Source organism: Cheilinus undulatus, linkage group 17 (genome assembly GCF_018320785.1).
Source record: "Cheilinus undulatus linkage group 17, ASM1832078v1, whole genome shotgun sequence".
Classification (NCBI taxonomy): domain Eukaryota; kingdom Metazoa; phylum Chordata; class Actinopteri; order Labriformes; family Labridae; genus Cheilinus; species Cheilinus undulatus.
The window spans coordinates 4892337-4912041 of record NC_054881.1 but is presented as its reverse complement, the minus strand read 5'-3'; the positions used below and the strand labels follow the sequence as shown (position 1 = coordinate 4912041).

At 39.5% G+C, this 19705-nt stretch overlaps 1 protein-coding gene across 1 annotated transcript in view; it reads left to right on the top strand.

Moving 5' to 3' along the window:
- The first annotated feature begins 2648 nt into the window (after positions 1-2648).
- The window catches only part of LOC121525436 (metal transporter CNNM4), a 50606-nt gene continuing 33549 nt past the window's right edge, over positions 2649-19705 (top strand). Inside the window, exons 1-2 of the mRNA XM_041811440.1 lie at positions 2649-3208; positions 8173-9098. Coding sequence (XP_041667374.1) covers positions 2649-3208; positions 8173-9098 — 1486 coding nt within the window. The remainder of the gene's footprint in view (positions 3209-8172; positions 9099-19705) is intronic.

The window sequence follows — 19705 nt, the reverse complement described above, 5'->3', positions numbered from 1 at the left end:
CAGATGTGCTAGTGACCCATGCCATGGGCACTAATACACCCACACCTTCACAGATGTGCTAGTGATCCATGCCATGGGCACTAATACACCCACACCTTCACAGATGTGCTAGTGATCCATGCCATGGGCACTAACACACCCACACCTTCACAGATGCTGGCTTTGAAACTTTGTGTTGATAACCTGGATGGGCTTTTTCCTCTTCTGCCTGTCATTTTTCCTAAAAACAATCTGAAATTTGGACTGGTCAGACCACAGCACACTTTTCCTCTGTAGATCAGTCCATCTCATGTGAGGTCAGACCCAGAGAAGTAGGCGGGGCTTCTGGATGTTGTTGAAGATATTTTTACTGCAACACCACCTGAAGGGTCAAAGGTCACAGACATTCAGTGCTGGTTTTCAGTCTTACAGATTTTTCTCAAAATTCTCTTATTCTTCAAGATTCTTTTATTTTTATTATCATTTTTATTTAAAATATTAAAAAATAAAAACAAAAAAATATCATTTGTGGTGAAACTGCTGCATGAAAATTTCAAACCAGTCACTGAACTCTTCTGACCACTAGGGGGCGTGGCAGTGTAAGCCAGCAGACAGAGACATGGTCCGTCTGTATTACATAATTCCAGATCATGACTATTAGGAGCTAATAATAACTAAAGAGGGTCATTATGACATCATTTGATTCACTACATCTATGTGTCATTATTCATTATATATTTCTTTGTTATTATTGTTGTTAATGAATTAATGATGCTGCTGACACAGACGCTGCTCCTCTCTGACTGAAGCATGCTCGGTGTCTGCAGCTCTCGCCGGGCTCAGTGCCAGAGGGATGCGGGATGATGGTGCAGGATGAGGAGGAGGGGGAGGAGGGGGTGATGATGGGGGTGCACAGATGCCATGTGCCTTTACATAACAGCAGCTGGCTCCGGATGCAATTGGACGATAAAACTGCTGTCCACAGCAGCAGCAGCAACAGCATCCACGCGCTGTGTGCCGCATTGCCCCCAGCCTGGCAGACAATAACAAAGAGGAGGGGAGGGGAGGGGGGTGATGCAGAGTGCATGTGTATTCTGGGGGGTGTTTACATCCACGCTGCTGCAGCACCAAAATAAACCGTACAGTCTGCGTGTGGTCACTGGATCTCTTGGTATTTGGGTCTGTGCTTCTGAAACAAATTTTGAAGCATGTTTGAAAATTGAAATAAAAAAGAGCAGGGTGATTTTATTTTCTATGGTCGAAAATAGAGAAAAACGTGTTTAAAAAAATGTTTAATTTTCATTTTCTGTATTAATTTAAACAACAATTTGACAACAGGAACAAAAAAGGCATCTGTCAATCAGATGAGACCAGATGTTTTGTCAAATTGTTACTTTTCAAAGTAAAAGCCCTCTTGATCTTCACATTAAAGAAAAGTCAAAATATGGGATAAAAAGTCAAAGTAAGAAGTTTAAAAGGCCAAAATATGAGATTAAATCTGAAATCATGATCTTGAAATGTCAAAATAAGACTTGAAATTTAAAATTGGAATCTAAAAGTTCACAATATGAGATTAAAAGTTAAAATGCGAAGTTTAAGTGAGAATTTTGAGATGCAAATTGAAAATATTAAATGAAATCACAAATGTATTCCTCCTCCCCATTCCTTACTTTCTATCTCATTATTTTTACTTTTTCAATTTTTTTTGACTTAAAGAATATTTTACATCTTCAAGGTTGAATTTTCATTTCTATACTGGTGGAAATCTGCAGACCTCAGACCTGTGGGCCAGTTCCTGTGGGACTGGTAAAACTGCACCACCTGGGTTTGAGTTTGACACCCCTGGTTTACAGGCTTGGGGTCACTTCAGCTAAACCACACCTCGCCACCACCTTTTCCTCCTCAGATGACACGGGTCGGTTCAGAGATGGATCTGCCCGATGACAGACATGAACCTGGTAAATCCACCGGCTTTGCAAGGCTACATCCAATTCTGACTCAGTGACGAATGAAATGCATTTTGAAGGTCAAAGGTCAAGGTCAGTATGACCCTTAATCTTGTGAGGACAACATTTCAAGATTGCATGGAGGGATTTTTGTCATATTTGGCATAAACATATTTTTAAGGATGGACTGATTCACGTCAGAAGGTCCTGGAAACCTTCACTGCTCTCCCTCTTAATCTTAATAAAACCACCAGAGTGTGTTTCTTTAATAACTTTGATACTATAGAGCATTAACATAATTTGGAGATATTATAACATTTATAGCTCCTGTTTTATCTTTATTACATTTTTGTCTAACAATTATTTCTTTTTAGAAATAGAAAACCAAAGTAAGACCATTTTAAATATAACCTATCCATTTATGACCATGAAAATAAATCCGCTGGTAGCTTCATTCCCTTTAGATTTTCTTTTTTACATAAGGATCAATAATTTTTTCCTTCGTTTCAGAGCCGTAAATCCAGAGCCTGAAACCCTCGCTGCCCTGGTGTGTGGAGGAAAAAGGGGTGTGAGTTTGTTTATTAGCTCTACCTGTCGCTGACCGTTAGGCGGTGATAATGGGTGGGTGTGTTGGTGCGCGTTTGATGGGCCGGCGGGGGGGCGGAGCCGCTCGGACATGAGTAAATGACGTCAGCCCCCAGGTCGCCGAGCAGTGAAACAAACATGGCGACAGAATGGAGCGGGCAGCAGGGTTATATTCTCACTGTCGTTATCTGCCTGTGGTCGGGGGTCGGGGGGCGCACGGAGGCGGCCGCTGCAGCGGCAGCGGCGGCAGCAGCGGCGGGGTCCGGCGGCAGCAGCAGCGGGAGCCAGGTGCTCGGCATGCGGCTGGAGAGGAGCGACAAGCCGGCCAGCACCAATGACGACGGTGTCATCCAGGTGACAGAGGAGAGCTCCGTGCAGCTCCGGTTTTACGGGGTGCAGCTCCACTCGGGCGCCTGGACGCAGATCCGCTTCATGGAGATCTTGGAGGCGGAGGACGCGGCAGCGGAGGAGGAGGAAGAGGAGGAGGAGGCGGTGGCGGCTGCTAGAGGAGGCAGCAGCGGCATGATGGAGGCAGACAGGACTTGTGTTGACTTCACGAAGGACATCAGCGTCGGGACCTTCATGAACGTGAGCAGCAGAGGCACGTCCGGGCTGCTCACCGTCACCGTGAAGCCGCTGCGCAAAAGCGAGCCGCGGAAAGAGTACGCGGTGTGCACGGTGAGCGCGGACGGCAGCAGGTAAGGCAGCAGGAGGGGAGGACAAGTTTAGTTAGTGTGGGCCAGTCAGCAACTGGAAGTGCATAACACAGCTCTAGACAGAACACACACATCTTCAACAACAGGAGTCTGAACAAGGATGGAGACCGAACCTGGACCCACCAGGGTCTGGACCTTCTAAACCACATTATCAGTTACAGCTTAGGGATACAGCTATGGGGGCTCAGGGGTTCTGTAAAGTCAAAACCAAACCCAAAGTCCACTAAACTTGTCTAGTTAAGTTTGTTGGTAAGATTAAATCTGCTGTCAAAAAGTTTTAAACCTAAACTAGATCAAAACTGCAATTTCAGCTGAAAATGTGTGGGGATGATGAGAGCTGAACTGTTGAAAAAAGCATAAAAATAGCATAAAATAGATAGAATGGCATAAAAGTAGCCGAAAAAGCATTCAATAGCAAAAAAGAATAAAATAAGCTGCAAGTAACCTAAAAAGCTGAAAATAGCCTAAAAATAGCTTCAATTGAAAGTAGCTGAAAATGGCATTCAGTAGCTTTAAAAGGATAAGAATATAGCTGAAAGTAGCCTAAAAATTGCTGAAAGTAGTGTTATAATGGCTGAAAATAGCATAGAAATAGCTGAAAATAGCCTAAGAGTAGCCGAAAATGGCATTTAATGGCTGAAAAAGCATAGCAAGAGCTTGAAATAACATGAAATAGCTGAAAATAGCCTAAAAATAGCTTCAAATGAAAGTAGCTGAAAATGGCATTCAGTAGCTTTAAAAGGATAAAAATAGCTGAAAATAGCATAGAAATAGCTGAAAATAGCCTGAGTAGCTGAAAATGGCATTTAATGGCTGAAAAAGCATAGAAAGAGCTTGAAATAACATGAAATAGCTGAAAATAGTGGAAAAATAGCAGAAAATAGCATAAAAGCTGAAGAGTGCAATACCTGATCTGTTTAACATTGTTAAACAAAGTTAAATAGTTTAAAAATTATAAAAGTTAGAAATGAGAAAAGTCATAGCAGTCGAATGAGGAAAAAAATGAGTTTTTTTAAAGTTGAATCAGTGTCGATACAACAAAGTATGAAGGAGGAGACAGCAGACATGGAATAATAATAATAATAATAATAATAATAATAATAAACAAAATGGCCGATGCAAATATCAATAGTGGGGGTTAATTGTGAAATAGAAAACCTTCAGCTGCTGCTGCTGCAGGACGGTCATCCTCCTCTACTCAGATCAGCCGCGGTAAAATCCCCTGAACTTTATAGTCAGTCCTTTCAGTTAAACATTAATCCAGCATCCAGACTAGCAGCATTAAAGCTAGCTCGATTTTTACTTTACATTATGATGTGTTTAATGTCAGCCTGTTAAAATGAGTTTTATGTGAAAATCAATAAACTATCATCATGTGTTTACTCCATGTACTCCAAGAAAAGGAAATGTAGGTTTTGTTAGGAACCTGGAAAAATTCGGTTGTAGATAGATGTACTAGTTCTCTTATTAACAGATCTCTGTTATAATTTAGAAAAGTATGGATATGAATAAAGGTGCATTAAGGCCACCCAAAAAGGATCTATTGAGTTTGGAGGAAAAAACTCTTTTTCTGTTTTTGTGTCAGAAAGGTATGAAAAATACTCAGAATGTAGGAGTTTAAAAAGTCATAGACTGGTTTAAAAAACGGGAATTTTATAAGTTTAAATGTTTGAAATTGTAATAATTTTAATATAAATTTAAGGAAACCTAAAGTTAAGAATTTCTAGAGTTTTCTCATAAATTTATAACCTAAAAAAACTATGTTTGGTTTCATGTAATGTTAAACTTTAAATAATTTAAAAAAAAAATTGTCTTATTTTGTGAATTTCTAACTCACACATTCATCTCTGTTCTTGTTAATTTGTGATTCATCACACACAAAATATAGATTTTGCTTCTTGTAAATTTTCAACTATTTTAATGATTTTTTTTTCTTTTTCCTGCTTTTGAATTTACAACTTTTTTGTTTAGTTTCTCTTGAATTGAACACTTTATTTATTATCAAAACTTTATTTTTTTCTCGTGGATTTTTAAAAAGATTTTTTCTTAAATGTTCAACTTTTTTTCTCTCCAAAAAACTTAATTTGTTAAATTCATGTCTAATAAACTTTAGTTTAATTTCTTATCAGTGTTTTACTTTATAATCTCAATTTTTTTGAGTATGTGCCGTGTGTTTAACACTCATTGTAACTCTAGAATTTAGATTTTTTCCCCCTGTTGATTTACCAGTGCTTATTATTTAAAAACTTTGATTATTTATCTAAAATTTAAGTCTCCCACACAGGGCTTGACATTAACTTTTTGCACACTGGCCACCGTGGCTACTTGTTTTTGAACAGTCAGTAGCCACTAAGCATTTCCACTAGCCACAGTTTTGTTGTTGGAAAACTACATGCTGTATGCCATATTGGGAACGTCTGGTATGAGACAAAACACATGCTCCATTTCCCTCTTTAATAGATATTTAGTTCATACCAATACCAAAACACTGGTTTAATAAACAAATCTAATTCTCTGTCAGACAAATCTCCACCAGAGAATGCTGAGGTTGTGACACTGATAAATTCCACTGGCCAAAGTGGCTAGTTGGAGTCAATCTGGTACCTGCCACAGCTGAAATTCACATGCATTTGGCTAGTTGGCTGGTGTAAATAATCAAGCCCTGCTCCCACAGCCAAATATTTTGAGTTTTTTCTCTCCAATGTTCTATTTTTCTAACTAAAAATATTCTATTTATTGTGGTAAGTTCATGTCTTATTAAATTCAACCGTACTGAGTTTGATTTCTTGTAAATTTACGACTTTATAACATAAAAAAATGATTATTTTTCCTGTAAATGTAGCTAAATATTTTTACACAGAAATTTCAAACTTAGAAATGAATATATTTGTGATTTTTTTTCTTAAAGATGAGCAAACCCTCTTTATTCCTTTGTTGTACTTTTTTAGAGTGGCCCTAATAAGTGTTCATAGATAGGTTTAAGAATGATTATTTATAAAACTGTAAGGATTTTTAAAATGTAATGAGCCAGATCCTTTTTTCAAATACAGAGAAAAGACGTTAAAGAAGATAGATGTTAAAACAGAAGATGAAAAATGAAAACGTTGCTCCTCGAGCCTCGCAGTGATATCTTGCTACTACTCAGATCTGTCTACATTTGTGCTCCTCAGATAAATAGATGACGGCACCCTTGAGCATTCATTCACACTTTGCATTTACGAATGCAGCGAGCTAAGAGGCTAGTGGCGCCTCTGTAACAGCTTTCTCACTCATCAGTTATAAAGATGCATTTAAAGGAAACAGTGAAATACTATTTAATGCATAAAGCTTTCGGGTTGTTAGTTAGACTGAAATATGACGAGCTAGGCTGAAATAGACGGACATTTGTAAGACAAAGTTTCTCCTTACCAGTAACTGCGGCATCCACACCTCCAAACCAGTCCTGATGAAGGCCCCCCAGACCATTACAGTATGCAGTCTGAGCTATCAGATACCTAATTTTCATTGCTACGTTAAAGATCACATTCTTAGTATCTTACACAGCACTGATGTTAATGCAGTGTGTAAACAGGGCCAGACTCTCTTTCTTTACCCTGCTGGTCTTACCTACCACTACAATGACTGTGTTTAAGGTCAGAAATGTACCTGCTGTTTGACCTTGAATCTGCCATGAGCATGATTGAAAATAAACTTACCCATACATGAGAGTGCTACTGGAGGAAACCTCTAGAGGTGGACATGGAGACACTCTTGGAAGTCACTATAATGGTAATCCTGCAACTGCAATTATAAAACGCAGTGTTATTCTGCCCTAATTCATACTGGGCATTAAGCATTACCTTTTGGAATCCAATTACTGATCACAGATCTAAATGCATGATGAAAACAGAAACTAAAGTCCAGTTCAGACTGAAGATTCACTCACAGCTGCTCTGCAACATTCTGTAAGCCTGTTATATATTAAATTAAAATTTTTGATACATGCAATTTAAGACTGTTGAAGTAAAAAAAAAACTTAATTTTTTCCTTCTTAAATGTTTTTTTGTGTTGTCCTAATATGCTGTAGTAACAATGGCTAGTTGGTACTTAGATCTTTTTCAAGAACAGTGTCTGTAGGCCTATTATGTTGGGATTTTGTCAATGAAAAAAATTCATATGGGAGGGGCTCACTTTTCGTAGATATCCTAAAGGCCCTAAAGATAAAAGGTTGGGAACTGCTGCTCTAAAACAGTCTCCTTGCAAATCTTTGGTCTGGGGTAATGCTGCAGGATTTGGTAATAATGTGCAATTACAATATAATACAGGAATGGTATCATGAGCCTGCTTGCTTGGTTATAAAGGAAAATGCAGAGAATAATGATAGTTTTGAAGCATGCATTTCTCAACCTAAAGCATGCAAATATTAAACGGCATAATTTTTACAGTACTGCTTTTAAAATAACTTAACAGTTTTCAGAAAATAGAAGTTCATTAGTGGCACTATTGCAAACTAAAAGTCCTTTCTTCAGGCATTTTTTATAAACTATTCAAGTTCTCCTCAATACAAGAGTAATTGCAATCTTTTATTCAATTATGCTGTTGCACAGCCTGACATCAGCATTGCAGTTAGATTAATCGTGCAGCACTAGTCTGAATTAAACTCTAATTTCATGATTGACCATAAACATCATGTGCACAGATGTTGCATTGACTGGCTTGTTTTTACATTGATGCTGGTGCCATATTGGTCGTGGCAGGTCAAGATCTAAAGCAAATATAAGAAGATATGGAAGCTGTGAGTTCCCCCCGTTAAAGCCCTGTTTACTGATTTTATTAAATCATTTTTATATGAAATAATTTATGTACTTTTATGCTTTCTAAACTGAAAGTGTGTCCTTATTATTAAGTGTAACTCCTGTTTTTTTTAGAAGTTAATTTGGCCGTAATAATGAGTTCTTCTACTGCAGGTGGGTGCTGCTAGGAGACAGTGATGGCAGGGTGCTGGTGCTGGAGGAGAAGCACTCTCTGCTGCCCATGTGGCTGCAGGCCATCCTCATTTCCTGTCTGCTGGTGCTCTCTGGAATATTCTCCGGGTTGAACCTGGGCCTCATGGCGCTGGACCCCATGGAGCTGCGCATCGTGCAAAGCTGCGGCACCGACAAGGAGAAGAAATACGCACGGAAGATCGAGCCGATCCGCAGCAAAGGGAACTACTTGCTGTGCTCGCTGCTGCTCGGTAATGTCCTCGTCAACACCACGCTGACCATCCTGCTGGATGACCTCATCGGCTCCGGTTTGGGCGCTGTGGTGGCCTCCACCATCGGGATCGTCATCTTTGGAGAAATCGTCCCTCAGGCGCTGTGTTCGCGCCACGGTCTGGCCGTTGGAGCTAACACCATCCTGCTCACCAAGTTCTTCATGCTCTTCACCTTCCCCGTGTCCTTCCCGGTCAGTAAGCTGCTGGATGTCCTGCTGGGTCAGGAGATCGGCACCGTGTATAACCGGGAGAAGCTGGTGGAGATGCTGAAGGTGACGGAGCCGTACAACGACCTGGTCAAAGAGGAGCTCAACATGATCCAGGGGGCGCTAGAGCTAAGGACAAAGACTGTGGAGGATGTGATGACTCCTCTAGCTAACTGCTTCATGATCCAGGCGGACGCTGTCCTGGATTTTAACACCATGTCAGAGATCATGGAGAGCGGATACACGCGCATACCGGTGTACGACGACGAGAGGTCGAACATCGTGGACATCCTGTACGTGAAGGACCTGGCCTTCGTGGACCCGGATGACTGCACCACCCTGAAGACCATCACCAAGTTCTACAACCATCCGGTGCACTTCGTGTTCCATGACACCAAACTGGACGCCATGCTGGAGGAGTTCAAAAAAGGTACTGAGCACATTTATCATGGTATTCAACACTTCCTGTCTGCTTCCTCCATCCACACTCTCTCCCCTCCTCCTCCTCACATTCAGCCCTGTCTGTATCGATCAGCTTTATTGATGGATGGAAAATCAGTCCACTTTTAAACACACTGCATGCAAACAACAAAACAAAAGTGATGCACAGTGCAGGGAATACACAGATCTAATGGAGCTCTATGCATTTAACAAGAGCTAAACATGAATACAAGCATGAGAAACTTGTAGCATGGAAAACTTCATTTATACTGCAGCATTCATGCAGGAAGCAGCTGTAGAGCCTAGCAGTGCAGCAGCAGAGGAAAAGGAGACAGAGGAGTGACTGCTGGGAATAAATATGTGATCACGTACCGTTTATAAACAGTAGTAGAGCTTGCATCTTTAATAGCTGCTGCTTCTGTTCTGCAGTTCTGTTACAAGAAGGAGAAAAAGGTTTAAGCTTGTAAGTGGCTTCTGTGATAGTTTGTATTTACAAAAATACTTTAGACAACAGAAGCATACATGGTATCCCTAAAAGCATTCTTATAAATGATCCAGGTCCACAATCAGGATGGTTTGAAAAATGTTAAACACCAAACTGAGTCACTACACCTTGAAGAAAGTGCTAGGTGATCTATGTTGTTCTAGTTTACAGCCAGAATATCAGAGCTGCAAAGCTAGGACATTTTTAAAAAAGCACTGTGTGCTTATTTTTTTCCTGTATTCAAGGAACTATCACCAACTAAACATAACATCATTAATGAACCCCTTCCTGGCACTGATACGCCAGAGAGACTGTTTTATATTCCCACTGCATGGACTAGAGTCCTGCACGGGACTCTCTTCCTAGTCCTGCTCCTGCAGCATGACGTCCGCTCCTGTCCGCACCCGGCACGGATTCAGACAATCCATGTTAAATATTCACAATAACAGACAGTGCTTTTAATCAAAGGCTAGACTGATACGTTCACTTAAGCACCACCCTGATAAGGTTTCCTCTCTGAATGAAGGAGACCTTCAGAAAACAAACACATCCTTGTTATGTTTAACAATGATGCCACACATAGATTAAAAAAGCAGCTGAGAGACTGATTTAACTCCTGGTTATGGCTTAGTAATAGCAATGTCAAAGTAATATTCACTAACCTCATTTACACATCATTTTTTAAGTCTTACAGAGGGGAAATTGTTTCCTGATATCTGGAAAGTTCATGCGTCACTAAAACTGCAGTGTACTTCCATCAGCTCTCACAGACAGCAGACTAATCTGTACTCTATTTATTCTGAACCATTTCCGTCCTCATCAAAGATGCTTAATGCAATAAGGTCGATTAGCATGGAAAGGGGTGTTTTTCCCTAAATAACTGCATAACTGCTCAGCGTCTCTGAGCATGTCCTGCATAAATATGTTTGAAAATGTGTCTGTCTCAGCATAGCCAGAACCACACGGCCAGATTTTACAGTCAGTATATGCTGATATTCACAGCCAAAATATCAGCAGAAATTTAAAAATCTGACGATACCGATATCAGGCAGATGATACTGTGCATGCCTAGCTAAAATATGCTAAAAGTTGCAAAGAAGATGCTGCAGAAATGGGCATACAAATATGGGCAAAATGGGGCAAATGGCAAAATTGGACAAAAAATGGGTAAGAAGAGCAAAAGGTGGCAAAAAGTGAGCAAAAAGGGGCAACAAAAAAGCCAAAAATGGCAAAAAGTGGCAAAAATTGGGGGGGGGGGGGGGGGCAAAAACAGGATGAATGGCAGAAAAAAATGCAAAAATGGGCAAAAAATCACTAAAAATGTGCTAAAGGTAGGTAAAGTAACAAATTTTGACAGATGCACAAACTGGTAAGAAGGTAAAAAGTTGCAAAAAGATGTTTCAGGAAATTAGCCAAAATATGCAAAAATGCAAATATTGGAAAAAATGGGTAAAAAGTGACTAGGACATGTGAAATGTGGCAAAAATGGGGGAAGGGGACAAAAAAAGTGGCAAAATTGGACAAAAAAATTGGTAAGAATAGCAAGAGGCAACAAAAATTGGCAATAAGTTGCAAAACAATGTTGCAGCAATGGGTTAAAAAGGGCATAAGTGGACAAAAAGGGGCACAAAGTCAAAAAATTGGCAAAAAAGAGGCAAAAAGTGGCAAAAATGGGGAAAAAGGGCAACAACAGGATGAGTGGCAGAAAAAACATGGAAATTGGGCGTAAAGTGGCAAAACATGACAAATTTGGACAAAGGGGGGGACAAACTGGTAAGAAAGTTAAACATTGCAAAAAGATGTTGCAGAAACGGTAAAATAAACCAAGTATGGGCAAAAGTCACAAAAATGGGTGAAAAGTGGCAAAAAAAGAACTGACCAACATCAGAACCCACAAATGTTTTACACACTTTAAAGTCCCAACATGAGTCTACTGTTAGCCATGATGCTAGCACCAATGCTACTGATCCACCACACGTGCATTAACATCATCAATAGTCACAATGGGGGAAACATTCTCTGGGTTTTTCAGGGGTCTAGTCAAATATGTGGGCAGGCCTGGTTGTATTTTTAAACCAGATCTACAAAATAAGTAGATATGAGATAGAAAATACCAGAATAACTGCAGAAAAATGTTTAGCTTCCTAAGGGGTTGTCCAGTTTTTGATACCTTATGATGCTGTAAGTTTTAAAACAATATTATTCTAACCGTGGTTACCTCAGTCAGTGATAGGATCAGAACATACATCTGTAAACACGTGTAAAAGAATCTTAAGTTGTTGTACAGTCAAAGCAACCTCACATGGTTGTACAATTTCCCGCATAACACCGAGACTTTCCTCAAGGCAAAACATTTGAGAACCGCTGGTCTAAAACACCCCGGTCTGTCTGGTCATTTTATACGTCATGGTGTAAACCACTAGATGGAAGACTTAGTGAGAAACATGTTCGTGTTGCCTGCCGCTACAGGTAACTTTACAAGCAGTCCATGCTTTATCTTTCACTTTTTTACATCTTCAGATGAGCTGTTTACCTGGACCTGTGAGGTGAATAAGTAAGGGTTAGATTTTAGACAGAAATGCTTGCAAAAATGTGAGATTTAGTAGTGTATTCTTTTTACCGACTAAGGAGTAAATAATGAAATAAAACCAGGACTTCACATGCAGACAAACCACAGCCTTAATGCATTCAACCACCATGCAGTAAACAAACTCTGCTCCTCATTTGCGGTGTTTTATTTATTGGCCACATCCATGTGTGGTTAATCCTGCAGCAGGTTTTTATTCTGCCGCTGATGATCGTCTCCTCTCCGAGCACGAACTAATCAGTGAAATGAGCCTCCGCGTAACCTCTGACGGGATGAAAATCTGCACATTCAGGCGCAGGGGATTAGAGCGGGAAATCTCAGCGCTGATATCCACACCGTAAATACAAAGCTGCAGATATCAAAACAATGTCAGACCTGCAGTCAAATCAAGCCTATTATGGGGACGGGGATGCTATTTTAGGAGAGCTAAACAACTTCTGAATCTTCACCTTTCTCTGAGAGGCTGAGCAAATGTAAAAAGAGAGAAAACTGCATGAAACTGATCAGATATGAGGAGTTAAATCTCAGTAGATGTCTTACTGTGTGCACATGAATTCACTTGCTATAAATGGATTCAGACCGTGTCTTAATCACAGGAATATTCGTCGTTTTCACCTGACGTTTACTGCTGAAAAATGCAGAGACAAAAGCCCAATTTCAGCTGTCACTGTGAGCAAACATTACACCCTTGTGTGTCTTTTTATAGCTCTAGTGTTATTATTAATTCATCACAGTGAAGCTGAACTATCATTGTTGTTTCTAACTGTCAAAACAGACACGCATACTCCATAATGGAGGAGATGTGAATGCAGCTGTGATTGGAACATTTTACAGCTGGATTTTCCATCATTACACCACGTTCCAAATCATTGTGCAAGTAATTTTTTTTCTCTGATTTTCCTAAAAAGTCAATCCTCTGACAGTCAGTATAATTTTCAAGTCATCAACTGTTAGAGCATAATTCAGATTGTATTGAACACACCTCCCAATGATAACTATTATTTTTAAAAATAAAAAACTCAAAATGCACTGTTCCAAATTGTTATGCAAAACAGAGTTTCAAAACATTTTATAGGTTGTAAAGAACTTATAAGTGGTCATTTGTTGAATTTGCAGCATAAGAAACTCATATTTACTGAAATAAAAGCTATTTCAATCAAAAACATCTTAACAGGACAAGTTCCATGTTAACATAGGAGCCCTTCTTTGATATCACCTTCACTATTCTTGCATCCATTGAACTTGTGAGTTTTTGGAGAGCTTCTGCTTGAATTTCTTTGCAGGATGTCAGAATATTCTCCCAGAACTGCTGTTTTGATGTGAACTGCCTCACACCCTCATAGATCTTTAGCTTGAGGATGCTCCAAAGGTTCTCAACAGGGTTAAAGGTCAGGGGAGGATGGGGGCCACACCATGAGTTTCTCTCCTTTTATGCCCATATCAGCCAATGACACAGAGGGATTCTTTGCAGCATGAGATGGTGCATTGTCATGCATGAAGATCATTTTGCTACAGAAGGCACAGTTCTTCTTTTTGTACCATGAAAGAAAGTGGTCAGTCAGAAACTCTATATGCTTTGCTGAGGTCATTTTCACACCCTCAGGGACCCTAAAGGGGCCTACCAGCTCTCTTCCCATGATTCCAGCCAAAAACATGACTCCGCCCCCTCCTTGCTGATGTCACAGCCTTGTTGGGACATGATGTCCATCCACCAACCATCCACTACTCCTCCATCTGGACCATCCAGGGTTGCACGGCACTCATCAGTAAACAACGCTGTTTGAAAATGAGTCTTCATGTATTTCTGGGCCCACTGCAACCGTTTCTGCTTGTGAGCATTGGTTAGGGGTGGCTGAATAGTAGGTTTATGCATGACTGCAAGCCTCTGGAGGATCCTACACCTCAATGCTGGTGGGACTCCAGAGGCACCAGCAGCTTCAAATACCTGTTTGCTGCTTTGTTATGGCATTTTAGCATCTGCTCTCTTAATCTGATGAATTTGTCTGTCAGAAACCTTCCTCATTCCACTTATATTTTCATGAAATATCTCATGTTTTCATACCTTGTCCAAGGCATTGCATGTTTATGACACTAAAATCCAATTTGCGTGATTATTTGGAAAGCGGTGTCCATGTTAATGATGAATCAGTGCAGTAATCATGCAGTGATTTGTGCTCCTGCATCAACTGACCTTTGGTTAAGCCCTCTTTGGGTACTGTTTTAATGTTAGACTAGGTTAGGGGTTGTTTATACCATGAGTTTACATCTGTTTGGAGCATTTGCATACCATGTGGCTTCATTTTACTGCATGCATGCATCCACACTGTGCATTTACAGAATGCCTTTATTAATAACCTGCAACTCACTCCTCTGCCTTTTATGCAAAAACAGCCCATAGATTGTTTCCTGATTTATTTACATCTGATTTTAAAATACACAAACAAAGGAATCAGTATTTTTATTTGTGCAAAGCTGCATGCTCCTGTCTTTGTCATTTCTCTTTGCAATCTGACAGAACAGCGAGATTCAAGGTTAAATCCTCGCTGTCAGCTGATGTTTCTATTCTGCCGAAGCTAACGGCTAACTGCTGTGGGGGCTGCTGACCCCGCAGGGACTGTAGAGGTCACACAGTCAGCTGATGATGAAGACGATGAAGAGGAGACCGAGTCATCCTGTCACTGTGTGTTTTCTTCATCTCTGTGCTGACTGTACAAACAGAGCGAACAGGCCTGCTGCTGTTGTTAGTGCTGAGGATGAGTCATCATTAGCACAGAGAGACGTCTGATTCTGCTCCTCTGAGTCCTGACGTCTCCTCGTACTGTAACTCTGTTTTATTCTGCTGGTTCTGGAAGATGAAGCTGGTTAATGTCTAAAATATGACTAAAACTGCCTCGACTACGGCTGCTTTATCACAGAGAATACTGAGAGGAAAATGCACGGCTGTAAATATGTGTACAGCTTTGTTGCAGCCATGCATTCCCTCTCCTTGGTAAAGAAATAAATATTTACATATAAATAACTAGACCTGTGCAGTTAGTAATGTCCCTGACTCGGTATGTCACCAGTATTTGACTCCTCGGTGTTTCCTGTGATATGAATAAGTTTGAGATAAATGGATAACTGAGAAGAGAAGAAGAAATGATGAACACAGACATGCAGGGAGGAGCAGGATTAGCTGCTGAAGTGGTGCTGCAATAGCTGCTCCTCTCTGGCTCAGCATATTCCCCGCTAACGTCTGCAAATATATTCATGAAGTCTCTTTAGCATCTCATTAAATGTACATGCTAACGTTAGCATTATTATGTAATCTATAACAGATAGAGAGCAGAGGAGAGAAGCAGTGATGTCTTCTGGTCCCTAATTTCTTCATGTCCAGACCTGCAGACTTTTTGAGTTTGCTTTTTTAAATATACACTGTCTAGACTGAATTGAAGTCCTTTAGATTACACAGCATGGCCAGGAAAAGTAAGTTTATTATTATTGTTACCAAATAAGACAAAAGCAGTTATTTGAAGTTATTTTTAATATAATTTTAAGTAGTATTTGCACTGTGATCACCAGTTCAGGCAGTGTATGGTTAACTTTGTCTATATTTTTGGAAACCACATGCAGGTTAATTCTGGTCTGCTCTAAATCAATTCTTATTTCAGTCCAGCAAAATGAAGCCAGAATAATTCATCATGCAAGTAAATGCATGTTCCGTTTGTTTCCACAGTACATTACAACACAATACGACAATACGATACGTTGTGATGGAATAGTATCCAATAGAAAAATGATGCAGAATGATGCGATGTAAGATGATGTGATGCGATGCAATAAAATACACTGTAAAAAATGTCCGTAGAAAATACGGCAAAAGACTGTCAAATAGCAACAGTAAAAGACCATAAAACAAATAAACATATATTACTGTATAAAATACACAGAATTGCTGTAAATCAAGCAACGGTATGAAACATAAATTTTTACAAATAAAGTACGTAATAATTACAAAATTGTACCGTTTAAACGAAAGAAGATTGTGAAAATAAAGGAAAAATACTGTAATCTTCAAGACGGGCAATTACTCTAAAAATTACAGTAGTATTTTGTTAAAATTACAGACTTTTCTCTCATGTACATTTAAATTCACAGTAAAAATCTGTGAAAAAAATTGCAATCACATACCGTAATTTTAGCAGGGACAAGGGGTTAAAAATACTGCATGATCAGGAAAGTTCTGTAGAAAATACAGTAAAAACCTGTCAACCTGCAAAACCTGTGAACAAGCACCAATTAGTATTCGATTTGATCCAAAATGATGTGATATGACACAATGCAGTACGTTAAGATGTAATACAATACAATGCAATATGTTGCTATATGACACAAGATAATACAATAAGATACAATACCGTATGATGGGACACAATATGATACAAAACTAGAATGGCCATCTGAAGTGGCAGACCCACGCCGAAGCAGCACCACCAAGGAAGTCACGCTCCCATTGATTACTGTTCAAAATTCAACGTCCAAGAAAAACTGAACGGGCACGCGGATCATCACCAAAATCTTATCAATTCTTCCCTGTCACTATCCCAACATTCCCCGAAAGTTTGGTGAAGATGCAACTTTCCATTGTCGAGTTATCTTGTACACATACAAAGAAAGAAAGATAGAAAGATACAGAACCCTTTACATAACCCCCTGCCGATTTCATCAGCGTGGATAACAATAAAAATAGTGCAATATGATACAATATGATGCAATGCAATACAACAGGATACTATTAAATGTGATGGGATATCAGTGGTACAGTTTGATGTGAATGTGATATGACACAATACCTTATGATACACTTTAGTTTACCCTTGTGGAAAATTTGCCTTTGACACCAAGTGCTGCACACATTAAAGACCCTGTGAAGTGAAATCCAAACTTTTTGTCTGAACGCACTAGAAACGTTGGAATATGGTTGTTGTAAACATGTGAAAACACTGAGATCTACATGTGACTGAATTCTGGATTTGGGCTGTTAGAAAGTTTTTTATTACCTCTTTCCTGGCTGGGTTTAATGTGGGCGGAGCCAATATGTGGGCTCATGATGTCATGAGCCCACAGTGGGGAATGACCCTGCCCCTCTAACACTACAATATAAAATCACAGAGCAGTTCATCTCAGTACAGTCTGTTGTTAGCTGATGTCTCTGCCTTTATTAACAGTCAGTTAAATGCTGTTTTTTTGTTCATTGTGAGGTAAATTTACCAAATCTATCAGCCACAGTGGTCTATGGATCATTGAAAGCATCAGAACAGAGATTTGAGACAGAAAACGGACTTTGTTCTCTGGCACAGAGCCAGGCAGCTGCTCTGTTCATCAGGTCAACATTCAGATTTTAACGTTTTGTTTTGTTTTTTAATCTGACAGGATCGTGTTTTTCCTGAGTGGGCGTGGCTTCAGCTCATTCAACAGACACACCCACACCATCCTGGCAGATTTTATTGCCTCATTTTTCATAATTTTGAAGCTTAATTTTATAAACTTGAGATGTTTTTTTCTGACTGAAATGTGATTAAGGGGTTCATAACACAACAACCTGTCATACAACAAACTTAAATACAGATTTATTTTTTTTTTTTTTTTACTTTACAGGGTCTTTAAGCTGCCAGATAATTCTGTACTGCGTATTCTTAAGGAAGAAACAGAGTCCATTTATGATAAACTAGTTCTGTCTCTTTGGACCAGTATACCAAATACCCCATAGGACCTATGAACCTACCTACCCATATGACCTTGTGCCAGTTTAAGACTGTTGGTGGTTTACATGAAATCCATTTCAATAGTATGCTTTTACATGCAGGTTAACACACTCAGCAGTTTTTGATAGAGGGTACTGTTCATTTGAGGATGAGGCATTCCTAAAGAGGGCATAATGAATCCAGGACACTTGTCAGTAAGACTCTTGATCTCAGTGAGGTTCTCCAGGTTAAATAAATTTAAATAAATAGATAAATCCTTATGTAAAACCACATTTAGTTTTGTCATAACTTTCACTCCAAATCCTGAATATGTACACATGACCGTATAACATGCTTAAAACTGCCACATAACTGTCCTCTCAGGGTCCAGCCTGTTTCTAAGTTCTGGAGAAATCTGCAGACGGTGCAGCAGCCTAAAATGTAAATCCTTTGCTCTTTTACATACAGATATTTTTCTTGCACGCTCCCATATACCTCTCCTTGTGGTCTCATCAGGATTAACCCCCTAGATCCTGGGCCTACACCTGTGAGGTTGCTTCATTTACTTTACTGGATTGTCCCATTATGAGCCTGTTACTACACATTTTAACTGTAATTCTTTAACTAGTGGAAATGTTAATACCTGCATTTTCTCATAGAGAGAACCTGTCATCTTTCATACTTGGAGGAAATTGTTGAGATTGCTGATAAGAAGTCTGTTCTTTTTCCCCCTTTCTAATCAAATCCCATACCTAAAGTTACAGATGATTTAGGGAATGTACTGAGAAATAAATATAAGACTTTAAATGCTTGTTTTAATGAGTAATTTTGCTAAAATCTAGCTCTGATGCTTCTGTTTTCACTCATGGCTTTGTTGTTGTCATGTATTCGCCCTCTTTGCTCAGGTAAAAATCTCTGGATTCAGTCCTTCCTTTATTAAATGTAAACAAATTCAATTAGACAAATGCAGAAAACTACAAATATGATATAACTAGGGCTGCACAGCTGCTCAGCATGTCATGGCTTATGGCTCCTCATGGTCTCTATAGTGTGAATGAGTGTGGGGTGGATGGGAGATAGTCAAAGAAGAAATCAGGATGATGTTCAGACTGGTGCTGCATAATTAATCTAATTGTAATCGCAATCATGATGTCAGGCTGTGCAACTGCATAATCACATTAAAGGCTGCAATTATTTATGTATTAAGTCCTTGAAAGGTTTACAGAAATGCCTGCAGAAAAGCTCACGACAGTGTCACTGTTAAAGTTTGCAGAAGTAGCTTTATTTTCATAGAGGAAAATGTTTTATTAAGTTATTTTGAAAGCAGCAATGTAATTCTTTAATGCTAATTTATATTCATGTATCTGAGCTTAAAACACACATTTCAAAACTTTTCCTTGATCACCAAGCAAGTAGACACATGGTGCCAGGTTCACATGCATCTGAAAAAAATTTCATTTAATTTCATCATTTAAAAGTTCGTTTTTTCTTGTGATTTAATTCAGAAAGTTAGACTTTTACAAATTCTAGATTCATCTCATACAGAGTGAAATGTTTTCCATTTTTTGTTTCATCGTTATGCCTAGGGCTGCACGGTGGAGCAGGGGTTAGGGCTGTTGCCTTACAGCGAGAAGGGTCTTGGTTCACTTCCTGGTCAGGGCCTTTCTGTGTGGAGTTTGCATGTTCTCCCCGTGCATGTGTGGGTTTTCTCCGAGTACTCCGGCTTCCTCCCATCACCAAACCATGTTCGTTAGGTTAATTGGTGCCTCTAAATTGGCCATAAGGGCAGGTGTGCCTGGTTC